General features: G+C 39.2%; 1 protein-coding gene across 2 annotated transcripts in view; it reads left to right on the top strand.

The window, feature by feature from the left end:
- The first annotated feature begins 21,742 nt into the window (after positions 1-21,742).
- Positions 21,743-23,696, top strand: part of RGMB (repulsive guidance molecule BMP co-receptor b) — a 29,766-nt gene continuing 27,812 nt past the window's right edge. Inside the window, exons 1-3 of one of the 2 annotated variants that reach the window (XM_006727791.3) lie at positions 21,743-21,839; positions 21,991-22,232; positions 23,200-23,275. In XM_006727791.3, the coding sequence (XP_006727854.2) occupies positions 23,271-23,275 (5 nt within the window). In that variant the 5' untranslated portion in view covers positions 21,743-21,839; positions 21,991-22,232; positions 23,200-23,270. Of the gene's footprint in view, positions 21,840-21,912; positions 22,233-23,199; positions 23,276-23,696 lie in introns of those variants that run through there. The other variant, XM_081826511.1, reaches the window with a different exon arrangement.

The following is a 23,696-nucleotide window of genomic DNA, read 5'->3' as shown; positions in this document are numbered from 1 at the left end:
CCACTCCAGCAACCCTCAGTTTGTTTCCTGAGATCAAGAATTCCTCATATCAGTGAGGTCATATGATACATGTCTTTCTCTGTTTGACTTATTTCACTCAGCATAATACCCTCCAGTTCCATCCACGTCGTTGCAAATGGCAAGATCTCATTCCTTTTGATGGCTGCATAATATTCCATTGTACATATATACCACATCTTCTTTATCCATTCATCTGTTGATGGACATCTTGGCTCTTTCCACAGTTTGGCTATTGTGGACATTGCTGCTATAAACATTGGGGTGCACGTACCCTTTTGGATCCCTACTTTTGTATCTTTGGGGTAAATACCCAGTAGTGCAATTGCTGGATCATATGGTAGCTCTATTTTCAACTTTTTGAGGAACCTCCATACTGTTTTCCAGAGGAACATACATCAAGAACTTTTTTCTACTGCTTCCCAGGGAACTGACTAATTAAGAGACTACAGATCAATCAGTTAAAATCTGTTCCCTCTTGGTGAAATGGTGGTATTCGTGCTTATTAAACTCAATGCTTTTGTTTTAACTAGATAAAACTTAATAGACAAATATATACTAACATACATATATATGTATGTAAGTATGCATGTGTGTATGTATATTTATACATATAGATAATAACAGACACAAAATGAGAAGAAAAAAGGAGAAACAAAACATGCCCCACAAAAAATCAGTTATCATCAGGCACAGAGGCCTACACAAAAGGAAATGGATCAATCGGGATAAATGAGGGGGGAGGATAAGGAACTATAAAAGTCATGATGAACATTAGAGAGAAGGAAAGAAGGAACTAATTTCAAAGATCTGGATCCAGGGAACTACAAATAATAATTAAGATAAACAGAAAATACATTTCCTTTGAGAACTTGCATTATTTAAGTCATATAGTAAATAAGTCACATTCTTAACTATTTCATAAGTGAACAGGTTATCAACATTAAAGCAAAGTCATTGGCTCTAAAGTGTCTCCTGAAGTCTCTTTAAAAAAAAAAATATATATATATACACAAATATATATATGTATATATATATATATATATATGATTGCATTTCATCAGGAGGTCATGTCACAAGGTATTTGCTTTGATGGAAGCTTTTTTAGTTGGTTTTGTTTTTGTATTTTTTTTAGTTTTTAGTTTTTCCAGCTTTTTTAATTTAAATTCAATTAATTAACATATAGTGTTTTATTAGTTTCAGAGATAGAGTTCTTAATTCATCAGGTTTCTATAATACCCAGTGCTTATTACATCATGAACCCTCCTAAATGTCCATCACCCAGTTACCCCATCCCCCTATCCCTCTCCCCTCCAGTAACCCTCAGTTTATTTCCTATGATTAAGAGTCTCTTATGGTTTTTCTCCCTCTCTGATTTTGTCTTGTTTTATTTTTCCTTCCCTTCCACTATGATACTCTGTTTTGTTTCATAATTCCACATATGAGAGAGATCATATGATAATTGTCTTTCTCTGATTGACTTATTTCACTTAGCACAATACCCTCTAGTTCCAGCCACATCATTGCAAATGGCAAGATTTCATTTTTTGATGGATGTGTAACATTCCATTGTATATATATACCACATCTTCTTTATCCATTCATCTGTTGATGGACATCTGCACTCTTTCTTTAGTTTGGCTGTTGTGGACATTGCTGCTATAAACATTGGGGTGCACATGCTCCTTTGGATCACTACATTTGTATCTTCAGGGTAAATAACTAGTAGTGCAATTGTTGGGACATAGGGTAGCTCTATTTTCAACTTTTTGAGGAACCTCCATACTGTTTTCCAGAGTGGCTGCACCAGCTTGAATTCCCACCAACAGTGTAGGAGGGTTCCCCTTTCTCCTCATCCTTGCCAACATCTGTCATTTCCTGACTTGTTAATTTTAGCCATTCTGACTGGTGTGAGGTGGTATCTCATTTTGGTTTGGATTTGTGTTTCCCTGATGCCGAGTGATGTGGAGCATTTTTTTCATATATCTGTTGGCCATTTAGATGTCTTCTTTGCAGAAATTTCTGTTCATGTCTTCCATCCATTTCTTGATTGGATTATTTGTTCTTTGGGTTTTGAGTTTGAGAAGTTCTTTATAGATTTTGGATATTAGCCCTTTATCTGATGTGATTTGCAAATATTTCTCCCATTCTGTCAGTTGTCTTTTGGTTTTATTGACAGTTTCCTTTGCTGTGCAAAAGCTTTTTATCTTGATAAAGTCTCAATAGTTCACTTTTGCCTTTGTTTCCCTTGCCTTTAGAGACGTGTCTAGCAAGAAGTTGCTGTGGCTGAGGTCACAGAGGTTACTACCTGTATTCCCCTCTAGGAGTTAGATGGATTCCTGTCTTATATTGAGGTCTTTCATCCATTTTGAGTCTATATTTGGTATTGTGTAAGATAATGGTCCAGTTTCATTCTTCTGCATGTGGCTGTCCAATTATCCCACCACTGGTTAAAGAGACTGTCTTTTTTCCATTGGATATTCTTTCCTGCTTTGCAAAGATTAGTTGAGCATAGAGTTGAGGGTCCATTTCTGAGGTCTCTATTCTATTCCATTGATCTGTGTCTGTTTTTGTGCCAATACCATGCTATCTTGATGATCACAGCTTTGTGATATAGCTTGAAGTTAGGCATTGTGATGTCCCCAGCTTTGGTTTTCTTTTTCAACATTCCCCTGGCAATTCAGGGTCTTTTCTGGTTCCATACAAATTTTAGGATTGTTTGCTCCAGCTCTGTGAAAAATGTCGATGGTATTTTGATAGGGATTACATTGAAAGTGTAGATTGCTCTGGGCAACATAGACATTTTCACAATGTTTATTCTTCCAATCCATGAGCATGGAATGTTTCTCCATCTTTTTGTGTCTTCCTCAATTTCTTTCATAAGTGTTCTGTAGTTTCTAGAGTATAGATCCTTTACCTCTTTGGTTAGGTTTATTCCTAGGTATCTTATGGTTTTTGATGCTATTGTAAATGGAATCGATTCTTTAATTTCTCTTACTTCAGTCACATTGTTAGTGTATAGAAATGCAGCTGACTTCTGTGCATTGATTTTGTATCCTGCCACATTGCTGAATTGCTGTATGAATTCTAGTAATTTGGGGGTGGAGTCTTTTGGGTTTTCCACATAAAGTATCATGTCATCTGCGAAGAGAGAGAGCTTGATTTCTTTGCCAATTTGAATGCCTTTATTTCTTTTTGTTGACTGATTGCTGAGGCTAGGACTTCTAGTACTATGTTGAACAAAAGTGGTGAGAGTAGGCATCCCTGTCGTGTTCCTGGCCTTAAGGGAAAAGCTCTTAGTTTTTCCCCATTGAGAATGATATTCACTATGGACTTTTCATAGATGGCTTTTATGATATTGAGGTATGTTCCCTCTATCCCTATATTTTGAAGAGTGTTAATCAGGAAAGGATGCTGTATTTTGTCAAATGCTTTTTCTGCATCAATTGGGAGGATCATATGGTTCTTGTCTCTTCTTTTGTTAATGCGATCTATCATGTTGATTGATTTGTGAATGTTGAACCATCCTTGAATCCCAGGAATAATCCCCACCTGGTCATGGTGAATAATCCTTTTAATGTACTGTTTGATCCTATTGGCTAGTATCTTGTTGAGTATTTTGGCATCCATGTTCATCAGGGATATTGGTCTGTAATTCTCCTTTTTGATGGGGTCTTTGTCTGGTTTTGGGATCAGGACTCATAGAACAAGTTTGGAAGTTTCCCTTCCATTTCTATTTTTTTGGAACAGCTTCAGTAGAATAGGTATAATTTCTTCTTTAAATGTTTGGTAGAGTTCCCCTGAGAAGCCATCTAGCCCTGGACTCTTACTTTTTGGGAGGTTTTTGATTACTGTTTCCATTTCCTTGCTGGTTATTGGTCTATTCAAATTGTCTATTTCTTTCTGTTTCAGTCTTGGTAGTTTATAACTGTCCAGGAATGCATAGTTTCTTTCTTCCAGATTGCCTAGTTTGTTGGCATATAGCTGCTGGTAATAAGTTCTAATAATTGTCTCTATTGCCTTGGTATTGGTCATGATTTCTCCCCTTTCATTCATGATTTTATTAATTTGGGTCCTTTCTCTTTTCTTTTGGATAAGTCTGGCCAAAGGTTTATTGATTTTATTAATTCTTTCAGAGACAGCTTCTAGTTTCGTTGATCTGTTCTACTGTTCTTCTAGTTTCTATTTCATTGATTTCTGCTCTACTCTTTATTATTTATCTTCTCCTGCTTGGTTTAGGCTGTATTTGCTGTTTTTTCTCCAGATCCTTTAGGTGTAAGGTTAGCTTGTGCATTTGAGATTTTTCTAATTTTTTGAGAGAGGCTTGAATGGCTATGTACTTCCCTTTAAGGACCGCCTTTGCAGTATCCCATACATTCTGAACCGATATGTTTTTCATTTACATTGGTTTGCATGAATTTCCCCATTGAGAATAATATTCGCCATGGGCTTTTCATATGTGGCTGTTATGATATTGAGGTATGTTCCCTCAATCCCTACACTGTAAAAAGTTTTAATCAAAAAAGGATGCTGTACTTTGTCAAAGGTTTTTTTGCATCTATGGTTTTTTAAAAATTTTTTAAGACAAAATAATCTGCATCACAAAAATATGTAAAATCTGAAAATTTGTATGACAGATTTTAATTAGATACTTTTAAGAACAAAGTAGTTAAAATAGTAATGCAGTTCATGATGAAGGTTGTTGAGTTCCTTCCCATTACTTTGACCTGTCACCAATGTGTGTGACATTGCTTGAAGCTAAAGAGATAAACTTCATGAATTCCCAACGTCCTCTTTGCCCTTGGGAAAGTAATGTCCACTGAAATACTCTTCAATGAAAAGCAGTTGTCTGGAAAGCCAAGAACTAGTACAAAACAAGCTAAAAAGAGCAGGTTCCTGTCTTCCATAACCCTGCTATCCCAGGCAGACAATACTGATGAGGCCAGAAGATTAAATTATGCCAACAAAATACAAGAAAATATAAGTTAGTTATTTAGAGATAAGAGAGATTGTTTTCTTGCCTCTGAACTGCTTGAAAGTAGGATCCATGTCTTTTTCAGCTGTTTTTCCAGGGACTAACACAAGGCCAGGCATAAAACAGGTACTCAGTGATTGATTGTTAAATGGAATTGAATTAAGAAGGCATTGGTGCCTTTAACTGGATCTGAAATGAAAAGGGAACATGAGAAAAGCCAACATGTATGGAGAACAATGTCTTTGGTAAAGGGCTGTTTTTACCCTCCCGCGCCTACTCATGTTTCTCCTGGTAAGTGCCCTGATGTAGTTCCCCTCCCTCTCAGCACATGGGTTCCAGGTGAGCCTCCACAGATAGCTTAGGGATAGTGTGCAACAGGGACTGAAGCCGGTTGGCATGGCACATCACCCTGGGCAATAACAATTAGTTCAGTGATGGGCACCTGACCCAATTAGAGACAAAAATAATTTTAAGAATCAGGGGTTAGAGGTACTCACTCTTTTGCATATGGGATTTGAAGACCAGACCACAAAAGATTAACAGCTGCTGCTGATCACAAGGGGAAGGCCCTCTTAGGATCAAAGTCAACCAAAACAATGCAGACATGAGCGAAAGAGAAACCCCAGCTCTGGCTGGCGTTGGTTGAGCCCCTGAATCCAGCTGGACCATGTGTCTGCCCCACAGTGTTATTTTGACACACAGCTTTCAGCAAAGGAAGGGGAACCATAGGATTTTTCCCCCATATTACACACAATCTTTAATTTTCTCTGCTCTTGTCAGTTCTTACTGATACACCCCTTCCTCTTTGGTTCCCTCATCTATGAATGATTCCTGGTCCTCACAACCATCCTCCTTATTTTCTATGAGTCTGCTCATTCTACTCTTTTCCAAATACTTGAACTTATGTTCCAGAACTGTCTTATTTGTGTGCAGCCCTGTTCCCCTTCTGAAATATGAGCTCTCCCAGGCAAGGGATTATGTCTTATCCATTTCATATTCATAGAGCCCACACAGTTTAATTTCTGGAACATAGTAGGTACTCAAAGTAATTGTAGAGAGAGTGAGTATGGTGCTATGGAGAGAGCTGTAAAGCAAGTCCAACTAGGTTCCAACTAGCTACTTAACCACAGTATAAAATATCTTGGCATCTCAGGTTCCCCATATGTAAAATAGGAAAAATAGTACAACTTTCATGACTGTGCTGAAAAGCAAATGTTTGAAACATGTTCCTATGATGCTTAGCTTACAGAAAATCCTCAATAATTATTAGTTTTTCAATTTCATTCCCAATAAGTTTTGTATAAGTTGATAATTCAAGCAAGTGGTAAAGAGAATATGATGGAGAACTATAGTTACAGGAAAAAAAGAAGACCAAATTTAGAAGAGAAAGTAGGAACAAACATATTTTGGCAAAGGACTACAGAGAGTGAAGAACACAGATAATTAAAGGTAACCTAGAAGATAGGGGGACTCAAAGAGACCACCGATGATTTCATTAGGGTGCAGAAAAAAAGCAAAGAGCATGTTATCAGCTGGTTAAGAAATCCTCCTCCAAAGTTCTAACAATGTAACTGGCAGTAGCAATGGTAAGCTATAATTTAACTGCTGTGAACACGTTGATTAGCCAGACTCTAATTCTCAGTTAGGGCTACCATCAGCTATTCCAGTAATTAATTGCCCAAATTAGTTGCAAGCATTGAGCTCATTGATAAACAACTTAATGATAACAAAGCATATGGTAACAACAAAAAAGAAACACTGAATATCCAATGTAGGGTAGAACTACCTTCTAGAAATTACCTTAATAATTAGCTGGTATCATTGTCTCACTAATTACTTAAGGTCCCAGGCCTTCCTATGGAATTTCCACTGAACCTTTCTGATGAGATTTGCTGACTGGAAATATCAGGAATAAACCTAAGGATCAGGAAAAAAAATCTAAATGTCAGAATGAAGCAGACATCAAAACATGTATTCGATACATACATACTGTACAGATCAGTGAGTGAAATATCTTAGCCCACTAATCTTTTTTTTCATTACTAGAAAAAAGCAAAGTGTAATTATGACAATGCATTTCTACTGACAGGGTGGACAGTGCCAATAAAGCCAATGAGACTTTATGTAGATCATCTCTAGCATTAACCATTTCTATTCAAATAATATAAATATATTCAAATAATAATATAAATTCAGGTACACAAATTTAGACATAGAGTGTAGCATCTTGGGTTTGGGACCCTTGGTGAATAGAAATTTCCAGATGGCTGACGTTTTTTGTGAAAGTTGACTTCATAATTTTATATACCCAAACTCTTTTATTTTAACTATCTTGGGTGGAATTCTTTTCAAAATAAATCACTTATTTGCCTGACTCCTTATACAAAGAATATTGACTCAAGTTTATCATGATAAATAACAATTATTAAAGTCTTGAATATTTGAATACCCTTTAAGTTAACATTTGCATTACTAGGAATTTGTCTTTATGGCATAGTCTTAAATTTTACTACAAGGATATTCATATAAGGTTTGTTTCATAAATAATTATTTATAAGATGTATAGTCAAAAACCATCAAAATAGTACAGATAAATGGTGAATAAAATACACAACATTTACAATATTTTTACAAGGTGAAAAATGACAAGGAACATGTCACACTTTTTAAAAAGGAAAATATGTTACTATGAAAATATTAATTGTGATATTGTACAATGACACAGTGGTGATGAGCATAGAGCTGTTTGCTCTAACACACACACAAAAAAATCGGGCTGCCTTCTAGTCCTTTTCAGGTCTTGTGCCTGAGTTTTAAAATGTTTCTGCCTTTCTCCACTGCAATACAGCATGTGCTCTGTCTTCTCAATATGGACAGTACCTCTGTCCATAGCAGCCCTCCTCCATTCTCATTCTCCTAGAATCATGAGCTTGAATAAGATGTCAGGGATCCTTGAAACCCATGACCTTCCGGATGCTCAAGTCACCTCAATGACAACTCTATCAAATGCCATTCAGTTGAAACTTGTACCCACACACTTATGACAACTTCTCCCTCTGACTGCTTATTGCTCCTTTCAGTTTTGCAAATTTCTTTCTATTAGTTCCCCTACAATGTTAACATTTTGGTGTTAGGGATAGCCCTTGAAGCCATACAAATCTAAACATCTTTCCAGTTATAATTCTCAAAATATTTAAAAATAACTATCATAGTACCCAAAATCTTCTCTGTTCCTTCATTTTTTCATTCAATCAATGAATCATTATTTACCCCCTACTTTGTGCTGGGCACTGCTCTAGACACTGGTAATATAGTAATAAATAAGATTAAGAAGGTCTCTGTCCTCATCAAACTCACATTTTAGTGAGGAAGATAATAAACAAGAAAATAAATAAGTAAACAAGATAATTACAGAGCACAATAGGTATCAGGAAGAACTGAAGTAGGCTTCTGTTACAGGAAGGTACTGGAAGAGACTGAGTCCATAGGGAAGGCACCATATCTGAGTAGACATGAAAGTTGAAGCTCCACCCACGGGGAAACCTAAGGAGAAAGCACTGTAAGCGGAAGGAACAGCATGTGAATTCACTCTTAAATAAGAAAACTCTCAAAATGATCAAGGAATATAAAGGAAGCAACTGTGGCTGGAGAGAGTGAGAAATGGGAGGAGCAGGGGTTATGAGATAAGGTGGAGAGGTAGGAAGTACCAGATCATGTAGGGACTTGGTAAAAGGCTTAGACTTCTTTCCAAATGCAATGGCAAGCGACAGGCATGAGTGTAATAACATCTGATTTATAATTAAAAGAACCTTCTCGCTGCCTAAACTGTACAAATTCCTGTAACCATTTCTCACAGGAATGATTTGCATTGCTTCTCTTGGTCCCACCCCTCTAAACATGTTCTAGTTTTTCTACATTCTTCTCCAGAAGGGAGCCCACAGCTGAAGGCAGTGCTTTGAGTGTGATCTGATCATTCAGAATAAGGTGAAATAATCACCTCTCTTACCGGGGATCTTCTTCTATTAATTTAGCTAAAGATTAAGATCTCCTACAATGTTGGAAATCATATTAAGAAGATTATTAGTAAATAAACTCTGTTTGAGGGCTCAAAGCAGTAGTTCTCAACCTTGCCTGCCCATTAGAATTACCTGGGCAGCTTTGAAGAAAATCCCTGGTATCCAGACAACATCCCAGACCAATTAAATCAGGATCTCTGAAGGTAGTCTTAAACATCCCCAGGTGGTTTCACTGTGTACCCAAGGCTGAACGCTGGAGCAGAATGGCTAGCCCTGTGCTTCCCAAACTTTAATGAGCAGAGGAATCATCTGAAGATCTAGTTAAAATGTATACTCTGATTTCATGGGTCTGAGGTCTGTATTTCTTAATAGCTTCCAGGTATACCTTTGCTGCTGGGTTAAGAACCACACTGTGAGTAGCAAGAGGTAGCCCAAAAGTTCTCATAGCATGCACCAGAATCCCCGGGAGGGTTTGTTAAAATACAGGGGTTGCTGGACCCCATGCTCAGAGATTCTGATTCAGTAAGTCCATCGTAAGACCTGAGAATTTACATTTTTAACAAGTTCCCTGTCGATGCTGATGCTGCTTGTTCAGAGATGACACTTTGGATCCATTTCTGCTATCTAGCAAGGAGGAAACACATGAACTGTGGGTTCTGCTCTTGAGAGCACAGACTTTCTAGTTTTGACTTGCCTTATGCAGAAAAATTCTCATCTCTTTTCATTCTCCCCTGAATTCCATCTAGGCACATGGTTACATATGGTCTCAACAGGAAAATGCTAGCTAAAAGGCAGCTTATTCCAGGAAGGACAAATATGACAATGACAAGCCAGAAAATGTGCTTTGGTGAGAGGGAAATTAATCTGGAACATTGAAGCCAGCCCCGATAAGTTTCATTAAGAAAAGTTTATGTTAAATTTTGAATTATCTCTTTCTCATAGATTTTAGCTACAGTGTGTAACCAGTCTCTCTACCTAGTAAGATCTCGAATATTCTGAATTCTTTTGTTTTCACTGTATATCTGCCTATCCACTTTCTTGTCTGCTTGGTTTCAGTGCATCTTTGTGTCTCTTGCTTGTGAACATGCTGCATAATACAGGCTAATAAAAATATATGCTACTAAAAAGTAGAGAGTTGGGCGCCTGGGTGGCTCAGTTGGTTAAGCGACTGCCTTCGGCTCAGGTCATGATCCTGGAGTCCCTGGATCGAGTCCCGCATCGGGCTCCCTGCTCGGCAGGGAGTCTGCTTCGTCCTCTGACCCTATCCCCTCTCATGTGCTCTCTGTCTCTCTCATTCTCTCTGTCTCAAATAAATAAATAAAATCTTTAAAAAAGAAAAAGTAGAGAGTTGAGTACCATAAATAGAAAGTAAAGTGAATTGCTCTTCCAGCACCAAGTGTTTCTCAGTACGCATTTTTCTGAATAATATATTTCCTTCAGGCTCATCTGCATACCAAAAAGTTGACAGATATATTACACTTCATCTGTTATATATATATTTCTGATGTGACATCATTCATTTCCTTTTGCTGTTTATCATCCTAAGAATGATTATTTAAATAGTTTTATTTGTAAAATATGTTTAATAAACCAGGAAGTTTGTTTTTCCCTATATTAATACTTATTTACTCAATAAATAAAGTCATTGGTGATGTCCAGGAACTACAAAATAATAGATGATTAACTGTCTATAATGTAGTTTAAAAAAACTACCAAGCTTAGCACTCTTCTATGAATCAGTTAAAAATTCAGTGTTATGATATAATCAAGGTCTTTTATTAAAAAACGCTAAAAAGGGGGGCCTAGATGGCTCAGTTGGTTAAGCATCTGCCTTCGGCTCAGATCATGATCTCAGCGTCCTGGAATCGAGTCCCACATCGGGCTCCTTACTCAGCCGGAAGTCTGTTTCTCCCTCTCCCTCTCCCTCTGCCCCTCCCCCTGCTCATACTCTCTCTCTTTCTCTCTCTCTCTAATAAATAAATAAAATTTAAAAAAATAAAAATAAAAAATAAAAAAACCCTAAAACAATTATGGAACAATTCATCTCAAAATAGCATGGATTCTTACAGCTCTAAATTATAGTATGAAGATGCAAACTGCATATTGAAAACCAGACATGAGAGGTAGATGATTGGAAATCTCTAAGTGTTCTATCAACTACCTGATATTTTCTGAACAAAGGACAGTAATAAAAGGTACCTAACAGAGGTCCTTTTCCTACTTGATTTAAAATGTCAAAGCAGGGGCGCCTGGGTGGCTCAGTTGGTTAAGCGTCTGCCTTCAGCTCAGGTCATGATTCTGGAGTCCCCTGCTTAGTGAGGAGTCTGCTTCTCCCCCTGCTTGTGCGCTCTCTTTCTCTCTCTCTCAAATAAATAAATATAATCTTTTTTAAAAATAAAGAAAGAAAGAAAGAGAATGTCAAATTGTTTTTTAAGGCTTCTGATAAGAAATAGTCTCTGAAGAATCACAAAAGAAGGAAGGAAGGAAGGAGGAAGGAAGGAAGGAAGGAAGGAAGGAAGGAAGGAATGTTCTCTTCAAATTGCATTTTATTATTTTTAAGAAAAGAGAAGAGAAAGATTGACTTGAGGACTTACTCATAGTAAATCTATTCTGGCAGAAACCCAAATATGAACTAGAAGTTTTACATTAGAAAGTGGCATTTGATTGACATTTTGCTTGCCATCAGTCTTAACAGTTTAAGAAAATCAGTAAGTTAACATGGAGTGCCTTGCAAAGAAATATAGAAGAACCAAAGGATATACCAAGGCTCAGATTCTTTGTAATAAATGTTAAAAAGGTAAATTTGGGGGGATGAATTCAATGACATGCTAAATTTTGAATTATCTCCTTCTCATAAATTTGAGCTATAGCATGCAACCAGCTTCTGATTTCATTATTGACTCATTTCATGGATTACACAGTGTTGACCAGCTCCAGGATTCAGGCTGGAACTGCATCGTTGAAGTCAGCAGGTTCTGAGTATTGCTGGTGCACACAGTCCGACATGTTTCTAAAGTTAGCCCTTACAGGAAAACCTTGGAGGTTATTAGCATTTTGGCAGCTAAGGCAAAATGACCAAAAGCCCCTGCAGCCAAAATAGCTCTACCTATGAATTACTATTCAAGCCAATATGTAGGATGTATAATTTCTTCTGTGACAAGAGATGGGAGAAACTGAAATTGAACTACTGGACACAACGTTGCTTAAAAAAGAAAAAGAAAAGCCATTTCAGAAAAAAAACAAGCCCAGAAAGTAATTATAAATGTAAAATATCCTGATTGAGAGAAAACACTACCTGGAGTTTCGCAAAGTCCTTTAGAAGCTAGTATTAATTAAAACTTTCATTAAGAGCTCGGAGTGAAGATATTAATAGTAATCAAGCTTATAAATGATTAGAAGAATTACACAGTTTTTAAAAATTAGAATTAAAGTGGAATATGAGCCTGAGAAGTTGGAGAAACAGGTTAAAAACAAGAAAAATGATTCATTCAATAAAGGAAAACAGTGACGTGGTTCACACAGAAAACAGTGGGTACTACAAAACGCTAATGAGAACAGAACACAAAAGAGCATAAGAAAAATGAAAGATGCTAATAATGTGTTACCAACACAAAAATTCTATAATACATTTATCCTACATTAAGTATAGTATTTAACACAATTGAGTGAATTTTATTTGCATTGCTCTGTTTAGTACCAAGTGAAGTTCATTCTAGGAGAATTATATAATAAAAGAGACACTGATTGTAACATTTTAAAGAGAAGAGAAGAATTAGTAGAAGGTTGGGAAAGAAATACCTTCAATATGAAGGTTACAGGAATTTGTTAGTCCAGAAAAAAAAAGGCAAAGTGAAAATGATAGAACTCTTGAATAATATATACATGGAAAGTAGTACTTGCTGTGATGGTTAAGAGACTTTATAGACAGAGAGAGAGAGACGTGGGCTTGAATCCTACCTCTTCAACTTCCTACTGTTCACAGAAAAGAGCATGACTTGGTAAGTTACCTCACCTTCTCAATTTCCTGATCTGTAGAATGCAGAAAATAATACTACCTAGGTTTATAGGTCTGTTGTGAGAATAAGTGAGAAAATAGATTAGTAAGAGCTTGCACAGGTTTCTGAGTCTCATTGCCTTTGTTAATTAAGAAAATTTAGTTATGGGGGCACCTAAGTGGTGCAGTTCTTTAAGCATTCCACTCTTGGTTTCAGCTCAGGTCATGATCTCAGGGTTGTGAGATCGACCCCCACAACCGGCCCTACGCACAGTGCAGAATCTGCTTGAGATTCTCTCTCCCTCTCCCTGACCCTCCTGCTTGTGCTCCCTCTTTCTCTCTCTCTAAAATAAATAAATACATAAATCTCTTTTTAAAAAAGATTGAATTTAGTTACAATAATGCTTTTCTAAAGTGAAAAACAGGAAATACTAGTCTACCTCCCAACTATGGATTATTTTAAAACCAAGTCGTCTTTTACCCAAAATAAAGGGAATGGTCTAAATCAGATTCCCAAACTTGCAAACAAAGCTTATTTAAAATATTTTATTACATTCCACAAGTTTGGGCTATAGTTTGCTCTCGCTCTTTTTGTCCTTTTTAACTTTTAAGATTTCTAAACATAATGTGTTCTTTCCTACCTAAAACCTTTATATCCTCACTCTCTTCTCATTCCTCATACATATAATTTGAAGTCTACGATTTCTAGTGTCTTTCTCAAAAGGCCTACATTTCTTGTTACTTCTCTAACTACTTTGATCAAATGTTGGCTGCCCGGAATTTCATATAAAATGTGAGGCACTCCATGAGGTTAAGATATTTGGTGAAAGTAAGCTCTAACACTATAACCAAATGCGCCATTTTGTGTATTTTATTGTGTATAGTCATCAAAAAGATTTTCATGTATCTTTAGGAGACCCTACTAAAGAAAGGTATGGTTTTTTCTAATTCACTGGACTCCTAAGTGCCCACAGGGGAGAGAACATATGATACATGTGAGAGGTGTGAATATGAAATCAATCCTGACGAGCTCCCAGCAGTCCTTCGTCATTCATGAATCCTGTCACTGAGACCCGGAATATCTGAAGTGTCAGATGAAGGAAAACTTGGCTCCAATTTCATTAAAATAGATCATTTAGTAATATGAATGCTGTTAAAGATGAAAATGCTTACATAAGAAAAAAGATAATTCAGAGACTTCCTCTGATTTCTGAAATAAAATTGATTATTCAATCACATATTTTTACAGGCAATGTGAGAATTTAGGGCTAGATACAGCAAATATCTTGATGTCAGACAAGAAAATATTGAAGAGATTTTCACTAGGAAGTCTAACAATAATCTTAAACCTAATAAATCCCAAACTGAATTCTTGCTTTTCCCCCTAGACAAAATTTAACTTTACCTGAGCCCTCTGCTCCCACCCTTTTGCATTCAAAGAAATGGATAACCCAAAGCACCACCCTGCACTCAAATATTCCAAGATAACCCATCTCCACCCTTCCTCAAGGACTCAGATAAGAGCCCTCTCCATCCTTCTCATGACTTCCATTAGACAACCTGATGACTCCCTTGCCTACCTGCCTCTCCCTCAAAGCTCCTTTCTTTCTTCTTGAGATGGTCCTTGTTATTAATGATCTTTCTCCCTATTGCAACAGACTGAATAAAATCATCTCCTTAATTGTCTGGTGCATTTTGTTTTTCACACACCAGAAACCTGTTCCAACTCTTAGCTCAATTGATGGTAGTCCATCTTGATAGTCCTCAGGCCACAAGCCTTAGGGTCATCTCTGGTTCCTCTCTTTCCCTCAAACATCCCCATCTGATCTATCAAGAAATCCTTTTGATTTGAACATCAAAACATATCCAGAATCTAGCCACTGCTGAACAACTTCTTCACTACCATTGATCTGAGCCACTATCATCTCTTACATAGATTATTGAAATAACCATCTGACTGGACTCTCAGCTTCCACCCTTGCCTGGCTATCGGATATTCTCAACAAAACATGAGCAAACTTGTGAAATTTAGATCATGTCATGTTCAAAGGTTTTCCACAGTTTCCTAAATTCAGTCAGAATTCTTACAGTGGCCTAGAAGTTCTCTGCAATCCAGGCCCCCATAATATCTCTGACATCATAACCTACTACTCTCCCCTGCTCACTCCATTCTGGCAAACAAAACTGGCCTCTTTTCTCTTTCTTGAATATGCCAAGCACGCTCCTGCCTCAGAATCTTTGCCCTGGCCATTGCCTCTGCCTTGAGCTCCCTTCCTTCAGATAAGATACGTAAGTCATTCAGTCAACTCCTCCAAGTATTTGTTCAAGTGTCACTTTCTCAGCGAAGCCCACCTTAACCACCCTTTAAAAAATTGGGCATACGAACCAGGATTCCACATCCCAATATCATGTTCTACGTTTCCAGAGAACTTTACTCCTCTAAATACACTCTAGAATGTCTTCATGTTTGTGTTTATTGTCTCTCTCTCTCTAGGAGGGAGAAGCATTTTTATGTTTTATTCATTGATATATTTCTTAGTTCCTAACTCTTTTCTCTTTCATTGATATATCCGTAGTACCCAGAGGAGTTTTGGTACATAGTAGGTAGTTCAATAAATATTTGTTGAAAGACTGATTGGCCAGATAACTAACTCGACTGATTGAATGAGTAAGTGGAATTGCAATACTAGCTATCTCTCTGTAGTAATAACGAGTACAGTAATGAAGCTATGCACTGATGACCTGGATTATTTTCCATTATGATTCTGTTGGACTTTTTCCACATCATTACCCCTAGTTCTCTTTCCAGGCTCTGAATGTGGTAGGAAACACTAGTATTACTGTGTATCTGGCACCATGGACACTTCTTATGCATTATCATAGTCACACAGCCCTAAATAATAAGGAAATGGCATAAGCTAAGTTGTGAAACAGTAAGAGTATGTCCATAAGATAATTCTGTTTGTGAATTCATTAGAAACTTACAGGCCATCTGTTGAAGGAGTGTGTATCAAAACCTGTACTGCCAAGATCAAGCCCTAGGCTACTGGGCATTCAATCAAGTCAAGAATGTTCATTCAGGTCTTGATAAGATCTGTAAAGAGTAGCAGAATGTGAGTTGGGGAAATCAGAGACTCTTCAGCTCTCTGCACCATTGAGGAGAGATTCTTGAGTGGGCTAGAAGAGGACCACAGGTTTTATTTAAAATTTCTAAAAATAATTATTTAAAAAGAAAGCTTTTATTTATTTATTTGAGAGAGAGAGTGAGTGAGCAGGAGGGAGGGAGAGGGAGAGAGAATCTGTAACAGACTACATGCTGAGCTCAGAGTGGGATGTGGGGCTCGCTCCCACGATCGGGAAATCATGACCTGAGCCAAAACCAAGAGTCAGATGCTTAACCAACTGAACCACCCAGGTGCCCCTCTAAAAATGTCTTAAGGGTTTTTTCCCAACCAGTTCATTTTCAATTCACCTATTAATTACACTGATTTTATTTGTCAGTGGCTCAAAAACTTGAGGATGAATCTGTGTGCATTCTAACAAGACTGCCCAGTAAGTAATCTAGAACAATTAAGTCTGAAGGAAACAAATGGAGCTTAGAATCAGAAAGACTCAGTTCAAACCCTGTACCAACCACTTATTATGTTTATTTGGGCATGTTTTTAAATCTTTTAACTTAAATTCCCTCATCTAGAAACTGAGAACAATAATCTGTGCTTCAGAGAGGTTGTAAGGGTGCAGATAGATCTCCAGGGAGTCAGATACCAGGTGTTGCTCCTACTCGCAATTAAATATATGCTGCCTTCATTTTTTATCTTCCTGAGGTTTGGTACCAACGAAGAAGTCTCCCTCATTCAAATGCCAAGTGGGAATTAAAGAACTCTGCTTAAATTGCTAAACATTCTCCCAGGTTTAGGTACTTTCTGTCATAGGTTTTTCTGTTCCTTGAACACTCCCAGATTGGTCATACCTTGAGACTTTGATCTCTGCCTGGAACCCTTTGTCCCTTTTCATTACAGGCCTTCATTACAGGGGTGGTATCTCAGAAAGTCCCTTCCATTAATGATGGCTTCTTCTCGGCCTTCTTACTATCATAGCACCCTATTCCTTAAACTCTATAGCATTATTAAAGCTATTCTGTTTGTTAACTTGTTTATCTCTTTATTCTCCACCACCACCAGAATGCACATTCTTAAGGGCCTTGTCTGAATTGTTTACAGCAGTATCCCCAGGACTTAGAAGATTGGTAGGCTCATTAGTGAATGCTCAAAAATCAGTTGCTTAATAAAAGAATTAAAAAGAATTTGTATCTAGTCCTTTCTTTAAGGAGGAGCAAGTATCCCGGATGCTGACTGCTAACGGGGGGGGGGGGGTCGGGGGTCCTGGGGCATGCATCTCCTCTCCCCCACGGACTCCGCCCCCAGAGTGCAGGGGAAAGGGAAGCTTCATCTAGTTCACATAGATCCTGCATCACTCATCCATTCCTCACATTCTTTGTTGATGGACAGTCCCAACTGGGACAGCTGAAGAGCACATTAACTACTCAACAGCAAGACCCTGACCTCTGAGGATTCTTTCCTACTCCTAAACTATCCTCTTCTTTTGAAACAACCCCCACTCCTGAATTCAGCCAGATTTATTTCACTTAAGCTTCTGATAAACATACAGTTTTCATCCCTGGATTCATTCTCGGGCTTGAGTCTAGCTTTGCTTCTGGCACAAACACTACCTGAGCCTCTTTATATGGCTTGGACAATTTGAAATGATGGGATGATAAAATATGAGAAGAGAAGGAAGAGAAGACTTACTATTTTTGTACTTGTGATTCTTTGAACAGATTCTTTTGGTCCCATTATTGTTCCAATTTATTAAATTGAGTTAAAATGTATATTTTTGGAATTCTCTCTTAACACTGATAAAGTATAAACATAATCATCTATTATATTAGAACACAGCAATTAAAATTCTTAATTGTTATGTTGACTATTAGAATAGAGGGTAGCCAATTTCCTATATATCTTAGATTTCATGGAATTTCGAGGATTGTAGTATATTCCATTCCATAATGTTTTTTTTTTACCTTGTTTTTTTTTTCTTTTTTTTTTCTTTTATTCCGTAATGTTCTTATACTGTTCTTGCCACTGTGTATACAAGTTAGTGTCTGGATAGAGATTTTGCCTCTAAAAGAAACTATAAATTACCACAATAGGTCTAAACTGGTTCACAAAAGAATAACTTTGCAGTTATTTATCTCTCTAAAAAGATAATTTTCCAACTTCAGGAAGTTTATTTTTTATAGAGCAAATGTAATGTAAGAGTGGATATATACTTTGCCTCGTAAAACTTATAAGATCTAGAAAAGATAGTCTGTGTGTGTGTATAATGACTGCAATTGAAATAATCAACAAATACAATAGGGAAAAGGCCAGTCCCTGCAGTTTCATGTTCTACTCTTTTACCCTGTACCGAGTGGCTAAAAGGTTCATGACAAAAGATTTTCTAATAGCAAGCAGACAAAAAAATAATGGCTTTTGTCCTGGCACTTCAAGGAGATTATGGTCCATTTTTTATCGTATTTGTTCATGAATATTGACTTTATTTAATTTTTATTAAATGAATTTAATATGCATTCATTTACCTACTTTATTGTATACATATGTAGGGATACTTTAGTACTGTAGGATTTCTCTAGAAAATTAGACTCACATAGTTGACAGAATGAAATAGTTTTCATGTTCTGATATTCTTTTGTTTATTTGTTTTCTTTGTTCAATAGCTCTGTGTCCAGAGGTTTCATTTTTAAAATCTGCAATTTACCAGAATTCTTTACCTTAACTGTCATATGAGTTGATGGTTCAAGACAGCGGTCTTACATCTTTGTATAGAGGGAAAAAGCACAGCAAATTCTCATCCTTTTAAAAATAGAAGTAGGTCTTGGATCCTTTTATGTTGTTACCCAAATTAAACAATGATTCTCTCAAACAAAACAGGTCTTCATGAACTTCAATAATATTTAACTAAATAAACTATTTTTATTAATCACATGTAGAAAGTAGCATTTCTCCTAGCATTATTTTATAAATATTCTATTTCTTACCAATCTTATTATAAGTACTATTAATATTTAAAATAGGTATAATTTATTAGCAATAATAATAATTCTCAAACATTATAAGTACATAAAGGAATTGTCAAATTGAGAGTCAGTCTGAAACTAGAGAAGAATTTCAACAAAATACACAGGAAAACCAAAACAAGAAATACTAGAAAACAGATTCATATGTTACTAGATAATTGAGATGACTCCCCCAAATTGCAAAAGGAAAAATTTAGAAACATCAAAAGTAAGCAAACTATGTATGATCTTAACAACTGGAGAGTTGGATGTATACATTAGCTGAATATTTTAAAAGCTGAAGTTCTATCACATTTAAGTGGAAATTCAGAAGATGGTGCAAATACACATTGCATCATCAGGTTTCTTAAGTCAACAGACAAATGCTAAGTCGATTTTCCTGAAAAGTGATTTCTTGTCCCTTTTCTATTCCCATCTTTGGTTTATATTGGTTGGTATGAGGGAAAAAAAGAAAGATTAAAGTGAGATAAGAGAAAAAAAGTAGTAGAGCATTGAGCAAGATAAAGAATTTGGGGAGAAAAAATAAGCTATGTCCTTTTACTAATGGACATCCAAGGCCCAATTAGAAACTTAACAGTTTTTAGCATGTATGAATGGGACTGTGGAGGGGGGGTGACTAATACAAATCAAAGCAACCAAATTAGATAATCTCAAAATATTTTTCCACCACTACTGTTTAAAGAATCTTTTTTTCCCCAATGAAAGTATACTCAAGAGTTCTCTCTGATGGATAATTTTTTAAAGTGTGCATTGCTATGAAAGCTAAGCAATTCTGAAATTCCTGTTGAAATTGAAGAAGCAAGAGATTTATAGTTTAAGAATTCATTATGAAAATTCACCCTTTTTTGTCTTGGTTTCAGAAAAGATTCCACAGAAAACAGCCAGGGTTGCCCAGAGGGAAAACTAAGGCTCAGGGTTCCAAAGTGAATAGTGAATCAAAAATCCTGGAAATATCATGAGGCTAAGGAAAAGGTAAATGTATTGATTTAATGAATGCATTTACATGATGATTGACAAGTTAGCATCCAGGTTCCACTGCCCAATATTTCTGGGAAGGGGAGGGTAAGGGGATTCTGGCAGCTTGTGCCTACTATTTCTGTGCTGCCCAGGGCCACTTTAGCAGGAGAGAGGGGAAGGACAGGGTCTGCGTTAGGAAATAGATCACTAAGCTTGCTTTGAACTCTTGTTCACCACTACTTTATGTGTCAGCTTGTCTTTGTGTTGGTAGAAGGAAGAAGAAAAAGAAAAACATAAGACTGGCCTTTAGATTCTAAATCAAAGCTCTGCTCTGCTGATTGCTGGTGTGGCTTGTCAAAGGCGAAGCAAGTAGGGACATTGAAATTCCTTGTTTCTACAAACCAGGAGCTGAGGGGCTTTTGTTTTGGTTTGCGTTTTTGTTTTTTTTTTAATTCTAAGTATCAAGAAGAGGATTTTTCAATGTATCTTACATTTACCTTAAAATATCGCTAATATTTATTTTTTCCAATTTGGCCCTTGGAGAGGATAAAGCAAAGTGAGAAAACACCTTAAAAGGGAATCTATAGAAGGTGTGAGGAGGCTTCCCTTGTCACCTAATTTCAGAACCAGAAGGAACCAGACCACTGCCCCTAACACACTCTTTTTTGATAGTGACCCCTAGGTTCAAAGACATTAAATCAGTTGCCCAAGAGTCCCACTCAGAAAGTCAGGTCACGATCGTCCTCTCCGGATTTCCACTTTGTCCTTACGCTGCCCTATGCTGCCTCTAGCGTTAGATCAGGAAATTATAAGGAAGAGTGGGGACAGGAGAATAGGAGAAAAGCTGGAGAGGGTCAAAGATATTTCTAAGGAGGCCAAAAAAAAAAAAGTGGAATACCTAAATCAAGATGTTGGAACCTTTCCCCGGACAAAAAATAAAATAAAATAAAAAATAAAGCACCCTCCTCGTCCCAGGCACTGAACGCACAGAACAACAGCTCCCGCTGAATACCTATGATGCTTACTTTCAACTTTGGAAGATCAGCCTAGGCAAAGAAAGTTAATCCCTTCCCTCTTGCTCTCCACACCTTCCACTCTGATTCAAGTGACTGTCGTTCTCGAACATTTCGTGGGCTTGCTCTTTATAACACATTTCCTCACCTGAGTCTTTGACGTCTTTTTCAATTCTCTCCCCCCTCCCAATTCGCAAATCGTTATCCTGGGCTTTTGTAAGCTGTAAACATCCACATTGGCACCTTGGGTGGACAGGAAAGATCGCTGGACTCCTTATTTCAGCGAAAGTCCAGAGACCATGCCCGCCACTACGCCAACCCCCGCCCCGGCCCCGCCACAAACACCCACCATTTATACACACTCGGAAGACCCTCACAGATCATTTCTGTAGAAGAAGGGGTGCATTTTGTGGCTGCTGGTGCACAGTTGGTGAAAATCGTGGAAAGGAGGGCGGGGGACTGCATCCGTGCCTGTGCCGAGGCGCGGAGTGGGAACAGCCTGCACGTGTCCGCTGCCGGCCTGCCCCAAGACCGCTGGTTGGTGCCACGGTGGGCAAAGGCAACACGGCGGGGTGGAGGGCGGCGCGGAGGGTGGCGCTGGCGCATGAAAGGCGTCTTTGTGCGGAACTTGGGGGTGAAGAGGCGGTGAGAATGGAGAGAGCTGAGCCGGGACTTGGAGGCTGGGATTCTGGGGCGCAGCTACCAGCCACTCCTCCGCGGCGCTGCAAAGGTCCGGGTAGTGCCGACAGGGGGCGGTGTGGCGCTGGAGGGGTGGGGTGAAGGCCCCTAGGTTTGGCCTTCTTTGAGACCTGACGCGAGAGAAAGACACTTCGAGAAAGCGGGAGGGAATTGAAGGATTTGCCTCCCGCCCCCTTCCCTAGGTGGCCGGGAGATCGCGCTGGCTGGAAGGGCGCAGCCCCTCGCCCGGCGCTCACTCAGCAGTCAGGGAGGCGAGAGCGCGGCCCCCGAGGCGGAGCCTCCGTCCTGCCGCCGGGTATCGCTGCCCCCATCTGGGGGAGAGAGGCGGGCGCCGCGCTGCCCTCCCTCTGCGCCCCCGCCGCGTGGCTTGCGGCTTATTTTCCCAGCTGGCAAGCGTCGCGCTGCAGACAAGGGAATGCCTGTGGTGAGTTGTTTATTTTGTCGAAGTTTGCGGTGGGCCAGGGGGACGTGGGGGGCGAGCGGCAGGCAGAGGCCCGGACTATTTTGTTTAGGTCTTGGTCCACCTGTGTGGTATAAATCTGCCAGCCTCAGGGCGGCGGGGGGCCAGGGTGAGAAAACCCCAATTCTCCAAAAGGCCACTCTAGCAGACCTAGAACCACATTTGATTCTCCACTCCTGGAATGGCTAGATCCTAAGCTTCCACTACTTCCCATACCCCTGATCATTGCTTCCCGCACCCGTTGCGTACAGGGCTGGCGCTGTAAAGGACAGTCAGCGCCTATGACCCAGGGACAGCTGGCCACAGAAGTACCTCCAGGGTACCCTTCCCCATTTGTTGAGGGTAGGAGAGCTGAGTATTTGATATGAGTGGCGCTCTTGAAACTAGTGGGAACTTGTTTTGGCTACTTGTGGCATGAAGTCCCTTCGGGCGTATCGGGTCTGCAGAGTACCCCAAACTGGGATCCAGATTGGTCAGAGTTTCCCAGACTTGAGGCTGGGGGAGGGGGGGTGCGGTAAGCGGTTGGCTCCCAGGGGAACCCAGAGGAACCCCCAGGGCTGATGACAGTCACCACCGTGGCTGCTTGGCCTGGAAGAAAAGTCTAAATACATTAGCGAGCTGGTAAAGCTTTTAAGGCCTTCTCGGGAGTGAGTGGCTGGCTAATGAGAGGTTAATTTTGTTTGGAAGAGAAGGCTGCGCTGGTTTCCTGAGATAAATGGACAGGAAGCGCATTACCTCCGCGTGCTGGCAAGCGGCTCCCAAATGCTTTTTGCACCTGCCGCTTTGAGCGGTGTGATCCGCTGCAGAGCCCGCAGGGATCGTGGGGGCCGGCTGTGTACGCTCGGGTGATGAGCCCCACTCACGCCCCGGAACCCCTCCTTCCGGGGGCGCAGCGCTCACGCCAGGCTCTGGGGTCTTCTCTCACACCCAGGTCCTGCGTGCTCCAGAACTCGGGGGCCCCCTGATCCCGTCAAGCCCCCTCCAGGATCGGAAGGGTTAAGAATGATGTAAGTACAATCCACTAGCTGCTTGCTGCTGGGCTGTCGGACTCCGGGCTATTTCAGCCCCCGCTTTGCGGACACCCTGGACTGGGGAGCAGCGAGGGGGGCCCTTACTCTAGAACGGGTTGCACAAATCCCTACCGCGGTCTGCTTCCTAGCTCCTCTGTCCTAGGTGAGACCCTCGTGTTAGATTTCTGGAAATGGAGATAAATCAAGAGGCGAATGGTTAAGACCGCATGTATAGGTTCAGGAAAAGAAACCTCTAATTCTTATTTAGAATCCATTCATGTTGCTGGCATGTGTTTTAATTCTATTCACTTGCACGTTCATACCATGGGATGCTTTGCCGTGTCCTCTAATTGTGCTGTTCTGGTCTCATCTTTCCTTCCTGAAAACAAAGATGAAGATAAAGAGTACAAGTGGCAAG

This window comes from Leptonychotes weddellii, chromosome 7, assembly GCF_054177405.1.
Source record: "Leptonychotes weddellii isolate Sample4059 chromosome 7, ASM5417740v2, whole genome shotgun sequence".
NCBI classification, from domain to species: domain Eukaryota; kingdom Metazoa; phylum Chordata; class Mammalia; order Carnivora; family Phocidae; genus Leptonychotes; species Leptonychotes weddellii.
Note: the sequence above shows the minus strand (reverse complement) of the source record. Positions and strands in the feature narration are given on the sequence as shown.